At 42.1% G+C, this 25148-nt stretch overlaps 1 protein-coding gene across 3 annotated transcripts in view; it reads left to right on the forward strand.

Annotated features, from left to right (window-relative positions):
- Positions 1–25148, forward strand: part of UNC5D (unc-5 netrin receptor D) — a 644487-nt gene that overhangs the window by 377423 nt on the left and 241916 nt on the right. For all 3 annotated transcript variants that reach the window (XM_070781382.1, XM_070781384.1, XM_070781383.1), the window contains exon 3: positions 3889–4032. In XM_070781382.1, coding sequence (XP_070637483.1) covers positions 3889–4032 — 144 coding nt within the window. The remainder of the gene's footprint in view (positions 1–3888; positions 4033–25148) is intronic.

Consider the following 25148-nt stretch of genomic DNA (forward strand, 5'->3'; position numbering starts at 1 on the left):
ATGCAAAAAAGCAAAATGGCTGTCTGGGGAGGCCTTACAAATAGCTGTGAAAAGAAGAGAAGCGAAAAGCAAAGGAGAAAAGGAAAGATATACTCATCTGAATGCAGAGTTCCAAAGAATAGCAAGGAGAGATAAGAAAGCCTTCCTCAGTGATCAATGCAAAGAAATAGAGGAAAACAACAGAATGGGAAAGACTAGAGATCTCTTCAAGAAAATTGGAGATGCCAAGGGTGCATTTCATGCAAAGATGAGCTCGATAAAGGACAGAAATGGTATGGACCTAACAGAAGCAGAAGATATTAAGAAGAGGTGGCAACAATACACAGAAGAACTGTACAAAAATGATCTTCACAACCAAGATAATCATGATGGTGTGATCACTCACCTAGAGCCAGACATCCTGGAATGTGAAGTCAAGTGGGCCTTAGAAAGCCATCACTACGAACAAACCTAATGGAGGTGATGGAATTCCAGTTGAGCTATTCCAAATCCTGAAAGATGATGCTGTGAAAGTGCTGCCGTCAGTAGGCCAGCAAATTTGGAAAACTCAGCAGTGGCCACAGGACTGGAAAAGTTCAGCTTTGATTCCAATCCCAAAGAAAGGAAATGCCAAAGAATGCTCAAACTACAGCACAATTGCACTCATCTCACACGCTATTAAAGTAAAGCTCAAAATTCTCCAAGCCAGCCTTCAGCAATACATGAACCGTGAACTTCCAGATGTTCAAGCTGGTTTTAGAAAAGGCAGAGGAACCAGAGATCAAATTGCCAACATCCGCTGGATCATCGAAAAAGCAAGAGAGTTCTGAAAAACATCTATTTCTGCTTTATTGACCATGCCAAAGCCTTTGACTGTGTGGATCACAAGAAACTGTGGAAAATTCTGAAAGAGATGGGAATACCAGACCACCTGACCTGCCTCTTGAGAAACCTATATGCAGGTCAGGAAGCAACAGTTAGAACTGGACATGGAACAACAGACTGGTTCAAATCGGGAAAGGAGTAAGTCAAGGCTGTATATTGTCACCCTGCTTATTTAACTTATATGCAGAGTACATCATGAGAAACTCTGGGCTGGAAGAAGCACAAGCTGGACTCAAGATTGCCGGGAGAAATATCAATAACCTCAGATATGCAGATGACACCACCCTTATGGCAGAAAGTGAAGAGGAACTAAAAAGCCTCTGGATGAAAGTGAGAGAGGAGAGTGAAAAAGTTGGCTTAAAGCTCAACATTCAGAAAACAAAGATCATGGCATCTGGTCCCATCACTTCATGGGAAATAGATGGGGAAACAGTGGAAACAGTGTCAGACTTTATTTTTCTGGCCTCCAAAATCACTGCAGATGGTGACTGCAGCCATGAAATTAAAAGACGCTTACTCCTTGGAAGGAAAGTTATGACCAACCTAGATAGCATATTCAAAAGCAGAGACATTACTTTGCCAACAAAGGTCCATCTAGTCAAGGCTATGGTTTTTCCAGTGGTCATGTATGGATGTGAGAGTTGGACTGTGAAGAAAGCTGAGCGCTGAAGAATTGATGCTTTTGAACTGTGGTGTTGGAGAAGACTCTTGAGAGTCCCTTGGACTGCAAGGAGATCCAACCAGTCCAGTCTGAAGGACATCAGCCCTGGGATGTCTTTGGAGGGAATGATGCTAAAGCTGAAACTCCAGTACTTTGGCCACCTCACGCAAAGAATTGACTCATTGGAAAAGACTCTGATGCTGGAAGGGATTGGGGGCAAGAGGAGAAGGGGACGACAGAGGATGAGATGGCTGGATGGCATCACTGACTCCATGGACCTGAGTCTGAGTGAACTCCAGGAGTTGCTGATGGACAGGGAGGCCTGGTGTGCTGAGATTCATGGGGTCACAGAGTCGGACACAACTGAGCAACTGATCTGAACTGAACTGAACTGAAATCTTCTTTCCTGTTCGATGTAGGAGATGGCTTTCTGGACTTAAATCTCTGATAAGGTAAAAGGTGTGCTTCTGTGCCCTGTGCAGAGATGTGAATGATCAACTGTCCTCAAGATGATTTTCTATGCGTGGTACCTCCCAGAAACTCAGAAAGTCTCACTCAAATTGTTTACATGCTGATTGATGTGACCCTAAAGTGCTGTCATCACACACTATAAATAACATGTCATTGGTTGAACGGAAGGCAGTGTTTCCCCAGACTGAGTATTTCACCTCATTCTTGTTCTTTAAATCCTACCAGCACCCAGGGTATAATCAAATTCTACCTCCTGTACCAAGAGTCCCTGGCTCCTTTAGACTAACTGTTCCCATGGTTCTGTCCCCCGAATTCCTTTTGAACATAAGGAAAAAGCCTAGTTATGCACCCAAATTTTCTTTAAATATACCATGCATCAGTCTTATTTCCATAATTAAGTGTAAGTACCTGAAATACGAGGACTGAGTTGAATTTGAATGAGGGGCCTGTGCAGAGTCCTCATTTGGGTCAAATCCTGGATCTTCCATTTATAGACTGTGTGATTGCAGACAAATGACTCTCTGGTCTGCAAAGTGAGGCTTCAGCAGCCGCAGCTCTGTCAGTGCACTGCGGAAACATAAAGAGCGAACAGATGAAAGGCTTATAGTGATGCTGGGCACTTAGGCAGGATTCAGTAAGCTCTTTTTTCTCCCATGCAGCCTATACCAGGGAAGAGCACAGGCTTGGCAAATGCCACTGGCTACAGAGAGCATGCTGATTCTAAAGGCTGCTCTCCTGCTCGTAATGGTTTACCTGATGCTAGTGAAGAAGGTGTCCTTTTCCCCTCAGCACTTCATGCAAGGTGGCTGTCCTTCCCCAAAAAAAGAAAGGCTGATAGTCCTTGGATAGAGGTTTGAAAGAAATTCACACTCCCAATAAACTGCACCAGGCAAACGTTTTGACTATTAGATGGAGAATACAAAGATACAGTAATGAAAAAAGGACAAGGTCAAGGTCTTAGTTTATCCCATTTCCTGAATGTAGTCTTCACCTCTTTTTCTATAAAAGCTTCTCTTTTAATTTGCCTCGTCATTCCATTGCACCAAGAACCTTTCTTCCTGGGTTCTCAAGCATTCAAGATCAACTTATTTCAGCTTGTCTGCATCCCTTGTGTTGTCTGGAGTTTTTGGCTTTTCCTTGGTTTCCTGGACTCTTCACCATGCATAACCTCTGTCCCCTCCTTATTCTAAGCTGCATGGTGACAGTGACCCTCTCCTGCCATACCCAGAGGTGGGGGCATTTAGAACCACCTGGAACTGTGTTTTGGGATTGGTTTGTTGAGACCTCTTTAGTCTCTAGAATCCCAGCAATTAATTCGGGGCCACATTCTTCATGGTAGATTTTACATCAAGAAAGACAGAGGGGAAAAGGGAGAAGAACTTGGGAGATTGGGATTGATATTTGCATACTCCTGTATATAAAATAGGTAACTAGTCAGAACCTACTATATAGCACAGGGAACTCTGTTCAGTACTCTGTAATGACCTATGTGGGAATAGAATCTAAAAAAGAGTGGATGTATGTATATGTATAACTGATTCAGTTTGCTGTGTACCTGGAACAAACACAACATTGTAAGTCAACTACATGCTATTAAAAAAAAAAAGAATGTTTATAAGAGCTGGGGAAAAAAAGAAAGCATGGTGTCAAGGGAGTGTGAAAACGATTCTGTTGTATGGGAACCACATTGGTTAATATTTTACACTTGTTCTTTTCAGCCTACTCAGCTGTTGGAATTTAATTAGCAGTAATATATTATTGTCAAAGTAATTAAAACCTCGCCTTGATTAAAAACAGAATGGTTTTAATTAACAGGAAGAGGTTGGGCTGGCCTTAACTTTCTCTCTGAGGAATACACCGGCCTCAGTGGATTGGCTCTGTCTCCTCTGCAGGCTTGAAGGTCCGGGAGGTGTTTATCAACGTCACCAGGCAGCAGGTGGAGGACTTCCACGGGCCTGAGGACTACTGGTGCCAGTGTGTGGCGTGGAGCCACCTGGGGACCTCCAAGAGCAGAAAGGCCTCCGTGCGCATCGCCTGTGAGTATATTCAGGGTACCCTCTTGTCCTGTAGCGGCACAGACTAGCCTTTCATAGACGGGCTTGGGACAGGCCAGGTGCTTCTAACTGGGGAGATGAGGGGACGGCAAGAAACCATCAGAATTCTCTCCACCTCTAATCAGTCCTCACTTTTAAAATTGTGTTTTTAATGTTTGAGAATTCCCTCTGGTAGACAATCAGCAAATGAGCTGGGCTCAGAGATTCTGCCTAGATTGTTAAAATGCAGGTGCCTCCACAATACCAGAAGAAATGGTTTTACCCCCAAAAAAGAAAAGAAAAACCCACGCAAATGGATTCTGCTCTTCATCATCAGTGGCACAGTTCAGGGGGCATTGATGGGAAATGTTGAGCAGTGACTGTTTACTATACTTTGCCAGCAAATCTGCAAAAATAAGACATTAAAGATTAAGGGAGTTTTATAGCCTCCTGTTAAACCTCTTTCCTCTGAATCTTAAAACATGGAAATGGGTTTTAAAAGTGCGTTTGTTTGACCCAAGTAGGACTGACAAAAAGGCTCTTGAAGAAAAAAAAAAAAAAAAGGGATTACCTTTCAGAAGAGCCTAACATTTCTTCATCACGTTTTAGCATCAGTGTTTTTATCATCTCAAACATGTTTAGAAATACACAAATTTCCTTTCTCTTCCTTAAATGTCGTCATCCCTTCCACCCCAGTGAGTCTGCATGAAATCTCCTGTGCCAAGGAGTGTAAAAGCCCACCCCTGTTGCTGCTGCTGCTAAGTCGCCTCAGTCGTGACCGACTCTGTGCGAGCCCATAGATGGCAGCCTACCAGGCTCCCCCGTCCCTGGGATTCTCCAGGCAAGAACACTGGAGTGGGTTGCCATTTCCTTCTCCAATGCATGAAAGTGAAAAGTGAAAGTGAAGTCACACAGTCCTGTCTGACTCCTAGCGACCCCATGGACTGCAGCCTACCAGGCTCCTCCATCCATGGGATTTGCCAGGCAAGAGTACTGGAGTGGGGTGCCATTGCCTTCTCCGCCCACCCCACAGCCCCTCAAAAGAAGAGGCCAGAGATGGTTACTGTTGTTATTATATTAATACCTTTTTGAATGCTTCTTTTGAGAGTGCCGTGAAGAATATAGGTTAAGGGCCATTTATCTGAGGACTCAAGGAGTTCTTCGTAGCAAATGTGGATGGTTTGGGGATTGAGAATAAGAATAAATTGTGTGTTGAAGAGACATTTCGGTTTCTGGGGAAATGAAATCTCCCTCTCAGCACAGGCCCATCACTTTCACTGTCCTCACACTTTGGGAAGCTCTTGGCTGCATGTTGACTGGGCCCTAGGAGGCCAAGGAGGAGGTCATCTTGTAAGCTGTGCTCTTTGATGTAAGAGCCGTGGGAAACGTGTTCCCTGTACCTGTAGTTGTTTTAGCCCACAGATAACTTTATGACTGGTCAGCTGAGACAGGGAATGTTTGATTTTATTCTTCCTTAAGACGCCCAGCTCTGTGCTCCTAGCGTGGCCTTGGTCAGCCTTGCCAAGGTATTTGACCCTAGTCAGGGTGAAGCAGATTATCCTTTAGACCCCAAAGAGAGGAAAAGGAAAACCGTTTAGGGAGTTTCAACACAAGTTCCCTCTATTTCCTTTGTCTTTTCCATATCACTTGCCCCCTTCTTTTTACTACTATCTCTTGAGCCCCACATGTATGCTATCCTATATATAGCATCTCATGAATCTGTCCATCTCCAAACTCTGTCACTTCCATAGTTGCTCATTCATTCCTGGCAATTACGTGGCTGCTAGAAACCTCCAAAGGTTCCCCCCATCCTTAGAAAATTTGGCAGAAAATGGCTCAAACCCATCTTTTGTTAACTTCCACAACCTTTGATTGTATACACTGTACTCCATCCTTCTAAACACATTGACCTTCTGCGCATCACCCTCACTTCTCAGACATGTGCCTTTGCTCTGAGAGTTTCCTATTTCAGGAGTGTGTATCCTGGTGGCTGAGAACCCAGATACTGGGGTCCTGTTGGTTCCCAGTTAGTAAGTCCACTGCTTAGTGTTGTGATGGGGGCCAAGTGATTCTTCTCTTTGCATCTAATGTTATGATAAAAGGGTGCTGATTTGGTAGAGTTATTATAAGAGTTAGAGGTATTGATTACTATAGTGTCTAAAATCATACCTCACACAGAGTTAACACTTATCGATCATCAGTTATTATGACATATTTGATCCTCTGTATCTCCAGCATCATTAGCCAGTGTGTTAATACTTAAACTAATTGAACTGAGTTACATTTCTGGTGCCTTAGTAATTTTTCTGTGGGTTATGGCTATGTAGACTCTAAAACTTCATTTGAGGCTACCCCAAAGTGTCCAGTTCTCAAAAGTGGGATAGAATTTAAGAAATGTTTAAAAAATGGAAAACACTGTTCTTTTCACTGCCTACTTTTTAGAGTCAGCTGATACTTTTGTGATAATAATCTTGCAAATCTCTTTAGGGATTAAAAAACCATTTGGTCATTCTTGTACAGGATATGCACATATGACTATAATAAAGGTGATTTTTAAGTAAAAAAGAATATCTTTAAAGCCCATGTTATGCAGTTAGCTTAATATAATCTCTAATATTTAAACATATTTTTAATCTCTTCCTATGTAACAAGTGACAGATTCTTTCATTTATTTAAAATTATTTATGCAAGTCAAGACATGATTTATCATTAAATATTGCATTTGACTTGGGAACCAGTGTACAGTAAAATATAAATCGAAACTTAACCATGTTTAATGGCATCAAAAGTGGAGGGAAAAAACTGCCTTTAGGACCTTGCTTAGAATTCTTTTGATTTACTTGCAGAAGGGTTAAAAAAAATTAAAAAAGACAGTTCTTATTTTTTTTTATAACTTTCATGTTTTGTTGAAATAAGGGATTTCTGCCTGCTATTTGCAAGCGTTTCCCAGCAAATAACATATTGCACATGAGAATAGTTTTTATTCCCAATAAATGAAAAGCCAAATTGGATATAATTGTCACTATATTTTTTCTTTTTAAGATTGGTTTTTGAAGTGCTAAAGGCCTCTTCATGTGCTCAATAAAGATTTCGATATATGAATCTAGCTTATGAATCTGATGACAACTGTCTTGAGGGGACTTTGCAAAATTAGGATCATTTTTGTATGATTCATTACACTATTGTAGTTCAACATCAGAACTTCTTATGCTTCCTGCATTTAACCAATGATCCATTAAAAATTTAGCAGTTTCAAAACTGCAGTGGGCAAAACCTTCGTGGCATCTGAACCATTCAACTGAGAGATGTCTTGTCATGATCACATTAGCTTATCTCTATAAAAACACCAGGAAGCTTGCCGGCATGCTATCACTTAGAGATCATCTGATTTTCAAGGGAAAAAATGCAGACACTATTATTTTATTCCTGTCACTTATATTTTCATTGAAATGGTCCCACCTGGGAATCAGTTAACTATGCAGATTCCTGGCTTCTACCCCAGACCCGAGGAAGGACCAGGGAAGCTGTGTTTGTATGAGGTTATCCAAGTGATTCTATGATTGTATAACCTTGGGACAGTGTACCCGGGAACAGGGCTTCTCAAACTTTAAACATGCATGCAAATCAGCTGATTTCCTGTTAAAATGTAGATGATTCAGTTAAGAGGATTCAGTACGTCCAGTCCAAGGTCTGAGATTCTGCTGTTTCTAAGAGTTCCCCGATCATGTTGATATTGCCAGTTGGTCTGTGGACCCTACTTTGAGTGGGAAGACCCTAAAACCTAGAACACCTTAGGAAGCACTGTTTAGGAAGTAGTTGGCACTTAATAGCTGAGAAAATGACATTCAGAAAAAGGTTAGATGGCATGACCACAGGTCTTCCAGCAAATAGATGGAAGACATGGAACCAGATCTTAAATCCATCCATTCATCCTTCTGAGTGTTCTTGCTACTAAGCCCAGTTGATTGCATTCTTCTGTTAAATGGGAATTTGAGAACCATCATACAGAAAAACAAGTTCATGTACATGTAAGTATTTCCTTGAGGGAAGCAGTGATTGCTTTCTTTCTGTTTCTGAAAAATTGAGTTCTTCCATGTGGTCATATTTTATATATACATACACACACCTATATATCATACATACACACACCTATATATAATACATATATGTGTATATATATGCACATGGGCTTCTCTGTTGTCTCAGTGATAAACCATACAATGCAGGAGACTCAGGTTCAATCCTTAGGTCAGGAAGATCCTCTGGAGAAGGAAATGGCAACCCCCTCCAGTATTTTTGCCTGGAAAATCCTGTGGACAGAGGAGCCTGACAGCCTACAATCCATGGGACCATGAAGAGTCCAACATGACTGAGTGGTTTAACAACAATATATGCACACATGTAATCCATATGTAGGCTTCCCTGGTGGCTCAGATGGCAAAGAATCTGCCTAGAGTACAAGAGGCCCAGGTTTGATCCCTGGGTCAGGAAGATCCCCTGGCGAAGGGAATGACAACCCGTGCCAGTATTCTTGCCTAGAGAATTCCATGGACAGAGGACCCTGGTGGGCTACAGTCCATGGGGTCTCGAAGAATCAGACACAATTGAACAACTAACACACACACAATATATATATGTATAATATATATATTTATACTTTGTTATTATATAGAAATGTATTATATATGTGTGTATATATAGTTACATAAAATCATGAGCTATTCCTTAGTGGCCAAAAAGATTGGTACAGATTTTGTTTTAGTAGCTGAAGTGCCCGTTGTCTTAAACCATTGCATTTCCCTTCATCATTCCACCCCATGTCAGAGAGATGCTGGCTGTCCATCCAGCTGCCTAGGGCTGGAAGTAGCTGAAGCCCCATTTCAAAGTGTTTTTCTAAAGGTAAATAAATAAATACAGCCCAGCCATGTTCTGCCCCCCAAGTTGGCAGAAGTCCATCTCCAGGGAGCATCTCCCACGGGCCTCCTCTCGTTTGTCTGACTCAGTCGAGCTGGAGGTAGTCGGACCGCGGTGGCATCTGTTACTTCTGCTGCTGGACGATTGTCAAAACGAGGAATATTCAATTATTCACAGTTGTTTATTTTCATGGGTGAACATTTGGCCGCTTAGCTATTGCTCTTCCTTCCCGTTTTTCTTCCTCTTCTTCATCTGCTTTCAACATGTTTGGCGCCTGTCATTAACCCTTTGGTCAGGCAAACTCTTCTTGACCCCCGAACTTCTTCTGCCATATGGGAATTGGGGGTTGAGAGAAACATTGGCCTGTTCCAGTCACATAGCAAGTTGGCAGCTTGAGATAAATTGAAGCAGGAACCCATTGCTGATTATTTTTTAAAAGAGGAATCTATAAAATATGGATCCTGAATATAACTTTAATAGCTTATTGGAGACACTCCTCCTAAAATATCTATGCAGTTGTGCCAAGAATGAGTGAAAAACTTAGAGAATCTCTTTTAAAAGCTATGAAACTCCTTACCTCATTTCACAGCCCTGTAACAAGAACAGTATTGTTTTTTATTTGCTTTGGTGGGAGAGGGTGTTATCTTCTTAAAAAAAATTATTTTTTTTCACATATTTAGTTTTGGTTGTGCTGGGTCTTCATTGCTGCACATGGACTTTCTCTAGTTTCAGCAAAAAGGGGCTACTCTTGTTGCAGGGCATGGTCTCAAGGGTGCACCGGCTTCAGTGGTTTAGGTTCGTGGGCTCAGTAGTTGTGGCACATGGGCTTAGTACCCCATGGCATGGGGGATCTGCCCAGACCAGGAATCAAACCCGTGTTCCCTGCATTGACAGGCAGATTCTTAACCACTGGACTTCCAAGGAGGTCCAAGAGGGTGGCATCTTTTTCAAAACTTAGAGGAGATACCCAGCTAAACCTGTTAGGAATCTTGGCTTCGTGGCTTTGATGAAAATTTCACATGCTAAAAGCTGTCCATAACCCTCTCTTGATGGCAAACCTAAATATAAAACAAACATCTTCATGTTTATCTGGTGCTTAGAGCACCTAGCTAAGGAAGGGGATGGACATTGAAATGCAGCCTGCACCCCACCAGACAGGTTGAAATGCAGCCCGCACCCCACCAGACAGGAATGCATCCCAGATCGTGGTCGCAACCACATGAGTGAAGGGGATGGGTTTCCTTGTGGCCGTTTTATAGCCAAGACTTTGTTCTCGTAGGTGTCCAATTTACACCAAAGTGTCCCCATAGGCTTGTGGCAGCAGAACTGGGTGCAAAATTTGTGGTACTGGGTGAAAAATGAAAATGTGGGCCCTTCGTTCAAAAACCAAGAGTTTCAAGCCGTCAGTATTAGAGCAATAAATCAACCATTCTGTTCCACACCCATGAAGATAGCCATGATGGCAGTAACGGTGATGACTCAGGAAATCACTTTGTATGTGTAATGGTTTTATAAAAAGGGACTAATTGGCCTAAAGGCTAGGGACACATGCCAACTGGCTCCATATGGAACTGGAGACAAGATTATTCTGTTTTTCCTCCAAAGCCAGAGGCCACATTACAGGAGCTAAGTTTTAAGATAACATATTTGGGGTCAAGCCAGCAACTAGAAATGTGCATATACCGGAGCATTCTTCCTGGACTACATTCTCCTGCAGACTGTACATAGGCAAGCGAGGGCTGTATGTCTGCCGGTGGTGATACTGGTAAAAGAAATTACTGCATTGGGTGAGCGGGTAACTAATAGGGGTTTCTTTTAGAAAACATATTGTGACGTAATTCAGACTTTCAAGAAAGTTGCAGCGTAGTACAAAAAAAATCCCATTAAGCTCTTTACTCACACCTTCAAATGTTATCATTTGACCGTACTGACTTTGACATCATGTCTTTCTGTGTTTATCAGTGGATGTATTTGTAATTAGACAATGATGGTTTGTATTTTGACTTACGATTAAGTTGCAAACATGATGCCCCCTTTGCCCTAAATACATTTTCCCTAAATGCTTTAAATACTGTATGTTTGTAAAACACATTTTCTGACATGACTATAGTATATTTATCAAGAAATTCACATTGATACAGTTCTATTGTCCAGTCTAAAGACCTTATTCATCTTTTATCAGTTGTTCTGGAAAGTCCTTTATAACAATAACAAAAGTCCTAGATCATGGCTTGCATTCAGTTGCAAGGTCTCTTTAGCCTTCTTTAATCCAAATAATTGCATCGTCTTCCTTTGTTGTTCATTACACTGAATTTTTTCAAGTGTAAAGGTCAGTCATTTTGTGTAGTGTTCCTCAAACTGAACTTGTAAAAAAGAAATAGGAGTCACCTCGAAAGGACTTTGACAGGTCAAATCTGGGACAATTTGAGTCTCAAAAGAGATCATAGTAAAGGTTATAACTTATTAAATAAGAATCCATGAATCTACACTGATATATTTTTAAAAGAATATAAAAATAAATGGAAGGAGACAACTCTCTTTTATAATAGAATAAATGAATAAATGTAGAAGGAATGATGGAAATGGAAAATCATTTAGCACCTATCATAACACTAATTGATTTAGACAAGTGTCATGGATGCTGAAATCAGTGGCTGAAAGTTTTAGGAGTAAAAGAATGTTTAGAGAACTGAACATGAAAGTATGTCTCCACAAGTCACTGACTAATTACAAGGAGGGAGTTAGGAACTTAGCAGTAGGGAATCCCACCATACACCACCTTAATCAGGTGGTCACAGTTGATATCACCAGCAGTGGGACAAATCCATGAATCACTCCTGATGAGTTAGACTGAGGAGATTGCATCACTTCAATGATAGTCCTTCTATATATAGCTCATCTGTATTTAACCCTAGGGAAACATTGGACAAGGTTAAATTGAGGAACGTTTTACATAATTGGTCATTTTTAACTACAGATTTCTCTAAATTCTAGCCTGGTGTAGGAATGTTGATGGGGTGTCCTGAGGATATAAGATACTACAAGATAGACTTGGTCCATCTTTCTGAAATATCAGTTGTATTTCCCTTCAGATCAGTAAAATATAAACATGAACACAAATATGGAAAAAAATTTTCTTGAATTGTGGAGATGCAACTAGAAACGTCAAAGCCCTTTTGGGCATGCCACTTCTTTTTAGGCTCTATCCCTAAATGCCTTGGGGTTGTGACTTTATTCTCCTCTGCCAGTAGGGGCGTTTAGTAGAAAGTGTGAGTAACACTGAATTGTAAGAGATTGTGATTCTGTGAGTAGAGTAGGGTGATTTCTACGGAATTGTTGTAAACTGTGCTTAATGTGTACATAACTGAGTACATCGACCTTAAAGATGGGAACTTCTGGATAGCAGTGTGTGACTTAATAATCTTTCCTACTGTGGATGATAAAAAAAAAAAAAATTCCCCCAACCAAATAACATTCCTTCATGTCATTGATTGCCAAGTATTATTTTACTGAGAAGAATTTGCAGAAATAGGGCCACCACCTTTTTTAGGAAATCACAATTCAGACTGCCATTCTGGCGAAATAAACCTTAAAATTCCTAGAAAATGGCCATTTCTCTAAAAGGCCATTTCTCATAGAGGTTTAAGAGGAAGAGCATATAGATTTTGCTTCAGTTCAGCTCTTATTTTCTCCACTGAAGAAACCTTCTGACAGATAGTCTGAACAGATGATAAGCAAACAAAAGAAAACCAAAAAACCTGCAAAACAAAAGCATGACTTATCTTTGTCCATCTCTGAGGACTTTTTGAGCCTCGTGATATGATTGTTAAATTAGTTTAGTATCCTTCTACCAGGATAAGTAAGGACAAGAAGTGCATTCTAGAGATTTGTTGAGTGTCAAAAAAAGCTAACCAAGGTGGGAAAGTGCTGGATAGCCATGAATAATTGTCACCTTTGCTAGATAGCACCACAATAAATACAATTCCATTCCTTTAAAGAGTTTATACTCTAGTGTAGTGAATAGCATAGACTTATGAACAAGTCTTTTTCAAGGGAGTGTGGCTAGAGTAAGCACAGTGTGTTTTTGGAGCTCACCCAAAGGATAATTTACTAATCCTCAAGTCCTGTGATACGTTTTCTGGGCTAATTCCTTAGGAAGGAGGAGGGTTGAGTTGAAGATCCCACGTTCAGGTTAAGGAGAGAGCTTGAGTTGTAAGCCCAGAAAAATGGACCAGTGTGCAAACTGCATGGAACTATGGGAAAACAAGGAGTTGGGGCTCCCAGGAGAGGTAGGCAGGTCGGATTGTGGAGGATGTTTGGATTCTCTGCTAAGAGTTTAGAGTCATCCATGATGTGGTCTGGGGCCACTGCAGTGTCATAATCAGGCAGTGATATGGTCATACGTTTGAACCCCTGCCCCACCTTGCTGTTCAGCCACAGAGATTTAAAGGGGAGCAAAGCTCAAGACATAGCTTGTGCTAAGCTATGGGACTGCTGATGGGGCTTGAACTTGGCTGGATGGTATACTTTAAAGGGGGAGGGGAAAATTGGAGATTCCAGGAACATGAGATGACCAAGACCATGTGGCTGCTTGCATGCAGTGGTGAGGAGAAGTGAAGTAGACCTTGAGGAATTAACCCCAGGTTGGGGACTTTCTAGATTTGGGGTTAAAGTGACTGAATGAATGGTGATTTCCTGAAGTGAGATCATGAATAGAGTAGAAGAAACTAGTGTGGAGAACAAGATGCTGAGATTGGTTTTTGATCAAGTTATGTGGGAACTAGCCATGGAATATCTATGCACAGAATATACCCATGGAATATAGGATGAACCAGTCCATTCTAAAGGAAATCAGTCCTGAATATTCATTGAAAGGACTGATGCTGAAGCTGAAACTCTAATACTTTGGCCACCTGATGTGAAGAACTGACTCACTGAAAAGACCCTGATGCTGGGAAAGATTGAAGGCAGAAAGATTGAGAAGGGGACGACAGAGGATGAGATGGTTGGATGGCATCACCAATGCAATGGACATGAGTTTCAGTAGGCTCCAGGACGCGGTGATGGACAGGGAAGCCTGGCGTGCTGTAGTCTGTGGGGTTGCAAAGAGTTGGAGCGACTGAACGGAACTGAACCCATGGAATGTTCAATGAACTGTCATTATCAAGCAGTTGGGGTTATGAGCCTGAAGCCCAGGGATCAGCATCAAACATTAGAATTTGGCAAGTAGTTGGTCTTCAGGGTAGTAATGACCTTGTCCATCACAAAGATAGGAGGAGCAGGTTTTTATTGAAATATTTAAGATGGTGTGACTTGGACTTCCCTGGTGGTCCAGTGATAAAGACTTTGCCTTTCAGTGAAAAGGGTGTGGGTTTGATCCCTGGTCGGGGAGCTGAGATGTCATGGGTCTTGCAGCCAAAGAGCCAAAACATACAACAGAAGCAATATTGTAACAAATTCAGTAGAGACTTTAAAAATTAGCCCACATCAAAATAAAAAAAATCTTAAATGATGTTGACTGAGAAAGATGCACAACCTAAAAGTTGAGAGTTATATTTTATTTGGCAGGAACTTTTTAGGACTTTAAGCCCAGGGCACAGCATCGCAGATAATGCTCAGAGAACTGTTCTGAAGAGACAAGGTGAGAAGCCAGGATAGATAAAAGTTTTTGCAACAAAATACCAGGTAATCAGAATGTCAAAGGATTCAGTTTAGTTCAGTCCCTCAGTCGGATCCTAATCTTTGCAACCCCACGGACTGCAGCACGCCAGGCCTCCCTGTCCATCACCAACTCCTGGAGTTTACTCAAACTCATGTCCATCGAGTCGGTAATACCATCCCGCCATTTCATCCTCTGCCGTCCCCTTCTCCTCCTGCCCCCAATCCCTCCCAGCATCAGAGTCTTTTCCACTGAGTCAACTCTTCTCATGAGGTGGCCAAAGTATTGGAGTTGCAGCTTCAGCATCAGTCCTTCCAATGAACACTCAGGACTGATCTCCTTTAGAATGGACTGGTTGGATCTCCTTGAAGTCCAAGAGACTCTCAAGAGTCTTCTCCAACACCACAGTTCAAAAGCATCAATTCTTTGGCACTCAGCCTTCTTCACAGTCCAACTCTCACATCCATACATGACCACTGGAAAAACCATAGCCTTGACTAGACGGACCTTTGTTGACAAAGTAATGTCTCTGCTTTTTAAAACGCTATCTAGGTTGGTCATAACTTTCCTTCCAAGGAGTAAGCATCTTTTAGTTTCATGGCTGCAATCACCATCTGCAATGATTTTGGAGCCCCCAAAAATAAAGTCAGCCACTGTTTCCACTGTTTCCCCATCTATTTGCCATGAAGTGATGGGACCATATTCCATGATCTTAGGATTATTGTTAACCAAAAGAAAACCTGAGGGAAGTAGGAGGAAGGTTCTAGAGGAAGGGGTGTACTTATGGCTGACTCATGTTGATATATGGCAGAAACCAAGGCAATATTGTAAGTAATTATCCTCTAATTAAAAATAAATGAAAAAAAAAAAATCCCACTATTTCAAGTTAAAGGAATTTAGTGCTTTTCTCTGTATGAAAAGTGAAAATGTTAGTTTCTCAGTTGCATCCAACTCTTTGCCTCCCCACGACTGTAGCCCACCAGGCTCCTCTGTCCATGGTATTCTCCAGACAAGAATACTGGAGTGGGTAGCCATTCCCCTCTCCAGGGGATCTTCCTGACCCACGGATTGAACCCAGGTCTCATGCATTGCAGACGGATTCTCTTCCATCTGAGCCAGGAGGGAAGCCCTTTCTGTGTATGGGAAGATACAAGAGTCTGGGGTCATTGAAACCATTCCTTTGATATGCTCCTCAGCTCTCTGGGACCAGTGTCCTCTGCTTTCTCATCCAGAGATTCCTCAGGTGCACTGCCTTGGTTGCTGCTAGATGGGCTTGGCAGTGGGCAGTACTTCATTTCCATCCTGAATGCCCTCAGGGCTCACCATTCAGGCAGCTGTAATGTGATGGTTTGATGGCTGCAACGTCCTTTGTTTACTGACAGGCAGGCGATATTTTAGTTCTCAATGGTTTCCCACACTACACATTTCCCATCCTAAAGTGCTGGGGAAGAGAAAGAACAGTAGACCATGAGTAGAATTCTGTACGTGGTTAAGGAGTGGACAGAGGGGAGCCATAGAGGAAACAGAAGAAAAAAAAAATGACAAGGCACTGAGAAATCCAAGAGGGGAGATTTTTCTTATTTTTTTAATTATGAAGGTATGATAGCACATTTACAGGAGACTTGGAAAATTACAGAACAAAACTGCGCATAGTTCCATTATATATTACAGTTATTTTTAAGTAGATAAATTAAAAATTTTAGTTGGAGTTTCAGTATCAAAGGAAAAGTGGAGATTTTGATGAAGGAAGGAATGGCTCATGGTGTCAGTGTGATCAGCAGATTAAAGTAAAATATAGGAGGGGTCAGTTTATTTGCTTCCATTGACCCGGGACAAAGCAGTGTAACGAGGGTGACAGGAGATGCTCATAGGTCTAGGAATCAGTGGAAGATGAGAAAGTGGAGGTGGTATGGATGCCCCTGTCCAAAATTTTGACCACAGACGAAAGATCTAGAGCACCAGCAATGGTGTTAACCATTTGAGGAACAGATGGATCCTAATACAAGCATGACATTTAGACAAGCTCATTTTAAAAGGTCACAAGAGCTGGGTTTGAGTTCTGGCATCTACCCAGCTTTGTCCTCTAGTCGAGTGTCTCCTAAAACTTGTAGCCTACAAGGAGAAGCATAGAGGGAGCTCTTAAAAAAAATTAAGGTTCCTGGGCTTTGTTAAAGATCTGTTGAATCATAACGTCTAGGAGTAGGGTCCAGGAATGCTTTTGTGATTTTGCTGCCTTCCCACTGTCCACAAGTTAAGTTTTCTTTGCAGATTCCTCCTTCTCTTCCCGTTTCTAAGTATGGGAATACCCTTAAGTCTCTCCTTCGCCCACAGGTTTTCCCTAGGTGAAATCTCTCACTCCTTAACACCAGTACTGTCTGTCTGTCTGTTGTTTAGTCACTTAGTTGCATCTGACTCTTATGCAACCCCATGGATGGTGGCCCACCAGGCTCCTCTATCCACGGGATTTCCCAGACAAGAATAATGGAATGGGCCACCACTTTCTTCTCCAGGAGATCTTCCCCACTCAGGGATCAAACCCACATCTCCTGCATTGCAGGGAGATTCTTTACCAGCTGAGCCACCACGCAGTTGAGTATCTGTTGATACATTGGTTTTCCTCAGCCCTGACCTTGCACCTCATCTCCTGATGACTTTGTTCAGTGCCTCCCTGATACGTTCACTCAGATATCTAGTTGGCATCTCAACATAATATGTCCCAGAGAAAACTCTTGGTTTTCACCCCATCAACCCTGCTACAAACCCGTGTTTCTCCCCAAATTTTCCAGTTCAGTAATGGTGCCTCAGGGCTCATGGCAAGACCTGGGTGTCATGCTTGACTCTTCTATTTCCTTCAGTCACATCCCATCCAGCAACAAGTCCCGCCCCATCTGTATCCACAGCACATCCTGAATTTGCCCACTTCCCCCCATCTGGTTATTTCTTTACTGCGATAATCTTGCTGCTCACTTTCTTGCCATACTAAAATCCATTCTCCACACAGCAGCCAGAAAAATTACTTAAACAACAAAACATACAAGTCATATCATGTTCTTCCCTTGGCTGAACTTCTCCCATTGGATTTCCAGATTCCATGATACTGGCTCCATAGGATTAGCTAGCCCCCTCTTCTCTTGCCTTGCCCCAAAATGCTCTCCTTCCCTGCGTCAGCCCTGGTGACTTCTTTTATTACTCAAGTACCCCTAGTTGTCACTACTTCAGAGCCATTGTCATTCCTTTTTCCTGGCAAGAGTGCTCCAGACCTCTGAGTAGTTGGTTCTTACTTGTGAGCTTTAGTTTTATCTGCATTATCTGTTAGTCTCTTTGTAAGACTTAATGTGAAATATAGAGCTTGTAAGGCAATGGCAATGGCACCCCACTCCAGTACTCTTGCCTGGAAAATCCCATGGACGGAGGAGCCTGGTAGGCTGCAGTCCATGGGGTTGCTAAGAGTCAGACACGACTGAGCGACTTCCCTTTCACTTTTCACTTTCATGCATTGGAGGAGGAAATGGGAACCCACTCCAGTGTTCTTGCCTGGAGAATCCCAGGGACAGAGGAGCCTGGTGGGCTGCCGTCTATGGGGTTGCACAGAGTCGGACACGACTGAAGTGACTTAGCAGCAGCAGCAGCAACCACCATAGTGAACAACTTCTGGCTGGAGTGATCTCTTAGATCCTTCCTGTTCAGGCAAGATTTATTTAAGGTCAGGCAAAATGCCACTCTCATTTCTTCCACTCACTTGGGCCGAGCAGAAAGCAGAGTGCTAGCTAGTTAGTGGCTTATTGCAGCATTTACGGGCTTAAGACACATGGCCACATCTTGTCCTGATCGACCTTCCAGGCCTCAGGGAGAACTAGGGAAAAGGGAGAATCAAAACACTAAAAATGCAGGATAAAAAATGTATTTCTTCTTGCTGCTAGGTTGGCATTTTCTTTTTTTCTTTCTCCCTTCTTTTTTGCACCCCGCCCCTCCATCTCTCTGTAGTACTAGTACTGAATTACAATGAGATGGTGAGTATTGAAAGCATTAGGTTCTTTTTAAGTCATGTCATCTTAAACTCTGCTAGTTCATATCCCTCTCATTTCTGGGGGAGGACTAGGAGGGCACCTGGCAAAGTCAGGAAAAATTCTTCTGCGTGTGTTGTTTTTAAAACTCTGTCCCATCGACCTTGGAGTTTGTTTGGTGTTCACGTGCTCATCAGGATGCTGGGCTGAAGATAAGCTCTAGGGCTGCTTGTAGGGGACAAGAGGTTCAGGCAGCACTACAGATGGTGAATCCTGACTGTAGAAGGATAAGGAGAGCCACTTTGCTATCTACTTCTTGAGAACTGAGCAGACGAGTCTAGTCAATGGCCCCTAGGACTGCACTGCTTTTTTCTCTATCAAAAGCACTTTTGTTCAAGACTTGTGATTACCAAGGGGAAGCGGGTGGGGGAAAGATGGTTTGGAAGATTGCGGTTAGCAGATTCAAACCATTATATATAGGATAAACAACAAGGTCTTACTATCTGGCACAGGCAACTATATTCAATATCCTTGATATACCATAATGGAAAAGAATTTCTTTAAGTGTGTGTGTGTGTGTATATATATGTGTGTGTGTGTGTATATATATATATATATATGCTGCTAAGTCACTTCAGTCGTGTCCGACTCGGTGTGACCCCATAGATGGCAGCTCACCATGCTCCCCCATCCCTGGGATTCTCCAGGCAAGAACACTGGAGTGGGTTGCCATTTCCTTCTCCAATGCATGAAAGTGAAAAGTGAAAGTGAAGTTGTTCAGTTGTATCCAACTCTTCGTGACCCCATGGACTGCAGCCCACCAGGCTCCTCCATCCATGGGATTTTCCAGGCAAGAGTACTGGAGTGGGGTGCCATTGCCTTCTCTATACATACATACATACATACATACATATATATATATATATATAAATTACTGAATCACCTTGCTGTCTAGCAGAAATTAACATAACACTGTAAATCAACCATGCTTCAACTTTTTTAAAAAGCACTTGTTTCAGTGGCTATTCCTGCATTCACCTAAAGCTTAATTTTCCCATTAAAACCACCAGGAGAACAGTAATATTCTCAAACAGAAAGAAGGTGGAACTTACCAGTATTTTGTTCCCATAGCTCTCAGCAGAACGTGATGTAAAGCTACAGAATGTGAGGTATTAACTTTGTTTTAATTTGATTTAATATCTTGAAAACAAAGAAGCAGAGAATTCCTGTGTTTTCACCTGATAACTTTTGTTCAGATGTGCTATTTAGGTCTTGCTTCAGCTGTCCTTTGTGTATTGACATAGCCCAAATCAATCTGATCAATACACAGAAATCACCTTTTATGGAACCTGGAGATAAAGCAAACCTTTGACATTTTCCACAGGTATAGTTGCCTTGTGGAGTCCCCACCTATCGTCCTGCTAAGAGAAGTGGTACTGAGAGCCTTCTTAAGCGTAGATGGCTACGCTGTGTCGCACTTAAGTCCTCTGTCGGGTCCGCTGGACCAGGAATGCACACCTGGGCCGGTTAGCTGCTATGAGTAGACTCAGAATGAGAGACTTACTCAAGAAGGGAAAAGTGATTGTGTACTTGTGGATTCTGGCTCTTCTGAATTTGACTTGATCCTCAAGGAGAATTGGGAGTTGATAGAGGCACCAGAAGGGGAAAGATAACAGTTAAAAGAAGCAGGCAATAGTGATCCTGAGATACCAGAAAGTGAAGTGAAAGTGTAAACTGTTCAGTAGTGTCTGACTCTTTGTGACCCTATGGACTGTAGCCCGCCAGACTCCTCTGTCCATGGGGTTCTTGTCCAAAGGCAAGAATACTGGAATGGGTTGCCCTTCCCTTCTCCAGGGGATCTTCTGGCTCATGGATCGAACCCAAGCCTTCTGCATTGCAAGTGAATTCTTTACCATCTGAGCCACCAGGGAAGCCAAGACATGAGTAAATACAATTAACAGATAAGCAGAGGCCATTAAGATAGAACAGAGGGACTTCCCTGGTGGTCCAGTGATTAAGAATCTGCCTTACAATGCAGGGGACTCAGCTTCAATGCCTGGTCAGGGAACTAAGATCGCATATGCTGCAGAGCAGCTAAGCCCGCGTGCCAGAAGTGCTGAGCCCGTGCACTGCAACAGAATCTGAATGATGCAACCAAGACTGGATGCAGCTAAAAACAAATTAATATTAAAAACACAAAGAATGAAAAGCAGTTGGTTAGGAGGGACACAATGTCTGTGCTAAAAGGAGTATGAAATAACCCTGTTAACAGAATTGCATTGACTCTCTTTACCCCCTTGCTTGGCTATATTCCAGTCTGTTTATCTGCTTACTTGGTGATCCGTATTCTGTCCTCCAAGCCTGGTGTGCCATCTTCCTTGGTTTCCAGGGAGTCTTGGACTCAACACTGAGTCTTCCTCATATTCAGTTAATCCTAAAATTTTGATGGAATCTGAATGGATGTTTTTGTGTCCTTGTAAACAAAAGAAGCCAAATACAATGGAATGCGCTGAGTTGGGAATGGCTCAATAGAGAGCAGGTTAAATTAGTACTCAAAGCGTTTTGTGAAACTGCAGCTGTTTCTTCTCACCATAATGGGTCCCTGCTGCAGGATGCTGCCTTCCAACACCACTGTTGCCTGACAAACTCTGCTACTTGTTTGAAAGGGATAATGACACACCGTGCTAGTTATAAAACGATTTATTGACAACGGCAATTTAACAGCAGAGGAATTGCAGAGCACAGGGGAGCTAATGGAGCCCCAACGTTATTCTGTGGCTCAGAAAAGCAGTCTTGAGTAGCCTCTGCACAACAGGACCCCTGGCATCCTCCAAACCCCTTGATGTCCCAATAAACAGAGACTGTGCATTGCCCAGCACCAAGGTGGGATCAGAGGGAACATGGAAAGGTTCACACAATGCAGCTTTCATCTAAGCTGTCCCTCCTTCCCTCTTGCTGCCAGATTTACTCAGCAGTAGTTAAGGTTGTGGGCTTCCCTGGTGGCTCAGTCATAAAGAACCCTGCCTGCCAATGCTGGAGACGCAAGTTCGGTCCCTGAGTCAGGAAGATCCCCTGGAGAAGGAAATGGCAACCAACTCAAGTGCTCTCGCCTGGGAAATCCCATGGATAGAGGAGCCTGGAGGAGCTATAGTCCATGGGTTGCAAATGTGTTGTATGTGACTTAGCGACCAAAGAATAAGTTAAGGCAACACTTTTCAGAAATCTTAGGACAGAGAAATCTACACGTGGAGTTGTCCTTTAGGGCTGGCTGTCCTTCAGAAAGACCACAACGTCAGAACCAGACGATTCACAGCCAGGGCATGAAATGACAGCAAGGAGCCGCCTGGCATCAACATGGATTAGTGTGTCAAGGATGGGCAGAATTCAGAGATGTAAGTAAGCCAGAGAGTTGAAGCCAGGCTGGCAAGAGAAGCATCTGTAAATGTACCAAAATACAAGGAGATTATCACCACAGAAAGAATTGACCTGACAGGAAGCCTTTTCTGTGCTTCCTTTGGGAACTGGAGTTAGGAACTGACTTCTCAGGTATTAACCATCAGGGGCTGGAGTATTGAGGGCACCAAGCCTTGACTTTCCTTTTGCTGGCATCCATCTGTTCTGCATGTGAACCGGCCCTTTTATTACAACAAATGATCTGTAGTTGGCTAAGTTACAAATTCCTTTTATGTATGACAAATGTGGTTTGTTGTTCCTTTAGTAAAATATGGGTGGGAAAGATGTGACGCTGATTTGAATGCCAGTGTATTCGGGCACTAATGGGACTTTGTACCATCCTCCTGCAATCTTAACAAATGACTATGACTATTAAAAAAAAAAAGACTATGATTTTTCACTGGCTGATTTGGTTTGAATGAGTAAATTATTTTTATTTCATTGCATTAACTGCCAGAACATTGAATGAGCCGATAACTCCCTGGTGTTTCTGAGCTGCAAAGAACTATTATTCGGAATTGAATTTTTATTGATTTTTCCGTGCTACAGTGACTTTTCTAACATAGTAGCATGAAAGGAAAATGAGAAAAAGGCCAAACAGGGCAGAAGGTGAGGAAAGGGAGGCGGCTGCTTCCCGTGGCCTGGCCCAGATGGACCACTTATTGGCAAGTACGGCTGCTTGGTTGATCTCGTGGCTGATTGTATGATTTACAGGTTAGCCAAATACCTGCTTTGTTACCTCTCCCTCCTCTTCCCTGCTCTGGTTCCAGTGGTCGTGCGCCTTGTTGGCTTTCTGCTGAGGGACTGAACAGGGGACAAGGTGAAGAGGCAGCAGAAGCAGACAGAGTGATGCTCCAGATTGATCAGCACTGATGTTTGCTAGTATCCTTCACACTAGCTATGAAGATGAGAATGAACAAGCTTTGCTTTAACAGAATTTAGTACATTTATCTATTGGAGATGTATGCGGTATATTAGTATATAGTAATCATTAAATGAGTTGACATGGAAGCTCACTGATCGATTTATCCATTCAGCAAATATTTATTGAGTGACCACTGTATACCCTCCCGGGTACTGAAGGGAGGCATTGAACCAAACAGATGAAAGATCTTTTTATCTGCAGAAATTTCCATAAGTAAAATCACATTAGGATGACTATCTCAGCATGTACCAAAGACTGAAAAATATAGTCCTTCTTGCTTCCTTCTTTAATAGATGCCGTAGGAGTGAAACTTGGTACAATAAAATGAAACAAAATGTACTTCTTCCCTGGCTTCTGATTCAGTTTGGTCTAGTTTAAAGAATCTTTTGACAACTTGTAGGAAAGAGGGGCTTTTTTGGGACATTATTTTTCTTTTTTCTGGCTGTAAAAGAAATCCACATTCATCACAGAAAATTTTAGAAAATGCAGAAACAGATGAAGAATATAATGAATATTCCCATAATTATCCAGTAGCAAATCTTTGAAATGCTGAGTGATTTCTCTTTAGGGCTTTTCCTATAACATATATAGTAATCCCATACCAGTTGCTATTTAAACATTTTTAAATCTTCAATCTCGATGTGTGTGTGTGTGTCTGCAGCTTGGTTCAGTTCCCTTCTGCAAAATAATGGGGAAATTATTATTTTTTCTTTCCACAGATGATGTGAGTATCAGTGAGATCAGAAGGTGGAAATCTATTTGTATTCTACCCTCTCAATATATATGGATAGAAGACCAAGTCTAGTGGAAGAGTGTCCTTATGGGATGTGCTAACTTATGGGGAGAGGAGTAGCTACGCAGGCATTTTGCAGAGACTTGCAAGAAAGAAACTAGAGAGCACATATATGTAAAACAATGTTTTAAGCCAGTAAAAGCCTGATGGAAATAGTAAATGAGGTATAGTGTGTCTGGCGGAGGCCTGTAAGATGCTCTGCCTCTTCCTACCGATACCTTTCTTTGAAACACTTTCCTCTAATGTTTAAGGTATGCCCTACTGTAATACAGTCTTATGGAACTTTCTACTTCTCTATTTCAGCGCTCATCCCTGTACCTCTTGAGTGCGTGCTAAGTTGCTTCAGTCGTGTCTGACTCTTTGCGACCCTACAGACTGTAGCTCACCAGGCCCCTCTGTCCATGGGATTCTCCAGGCAAGAATACTGGACTGGGTTGCCATTTCCTTCTCCAGGGGATCTTCCCGATCTAGGGATCGAACCTGCAGCTCCTGCATTGCAGGCGGAATCTTTATTACAGAGGCATCAGGCTTGTTTCGTATCTATCCTCCCTGCTGGAGTGTATGCTGTCGGAAGGCTGGAAGGGTCTGCGGCAAGTTCAGTAATGTACCCGTGCTGCCTGGCACAGTGTCTGGCCATGACCAACAGTGGGAGTGAATTCTGAATGAGGCTGTCACACATTTATGGAAAACCTGGAGGCAAATTAAGAGAAGGGCTACCCACCGAGACAAGTTCCTAAAGCAAATGTACCTGCTTTCATTTGGATATGAACGCATTCTATAAAAAGATAATTGTTACATTTGGAGGAGTACCATCCTTATATATTAAAAAATAGATAAAAGAGATCATTCACTGAATACCATTTTATCTTAGTAATTTATTCAAACGTTTACTTGTAATTTAAAATACCCTTTGAGCTTTTTTTTTTTTAAGTTGGCATAGTATTACATTATATGAATGCACAAAAAGATAGTAACCATTCCCATATGATTAAATATTTAGATTATTAGCAGTCATTCAGCATTTTAAATGATGATTTGAAGAATATCACTATGCTACATTTTTCTATATAGCTCTTTAATAGTTTTCTTAGAAAATTTTAGTAGTGGAATTACTGAATCATATAAATGAACTCTTTTTAATAATAGCTGTACTGAGATTTAATCCGTATGACTTGGCAATTAATTCATCTATTTAAAGCGTACAATTTGATAGTGTTTAGTTGCTCTCAGAATTGTGTGATCATCATCATTGTTTAGTTGCTAAGTAGTGTCCAATTCTTTGTCACCCCATGGACTATAGCCCACCAGGCTCCTCTATCAGTGGGTTTTCCAGGCAAGAACACTGGAGTGGGTTGCCATTTTTATCTCCAA

Source organism: Bos indicus, chromosome 27, assembly GCF_029378745.1.
Source record: "Bos indicus isolate NIAB-ARS_2022 breed Sahiwal x Tharparkar chromosome 27, NIAB-ARS_B.indTharparkar_mat_pri_1.0, whole genome shotgun sequence".
Classification (NCBI taxonomy): Eukaryota; Metazoa; Chordata; class Mammalia; order Artiodactyla; family Bovidae; genus Bos; species Bos indicus.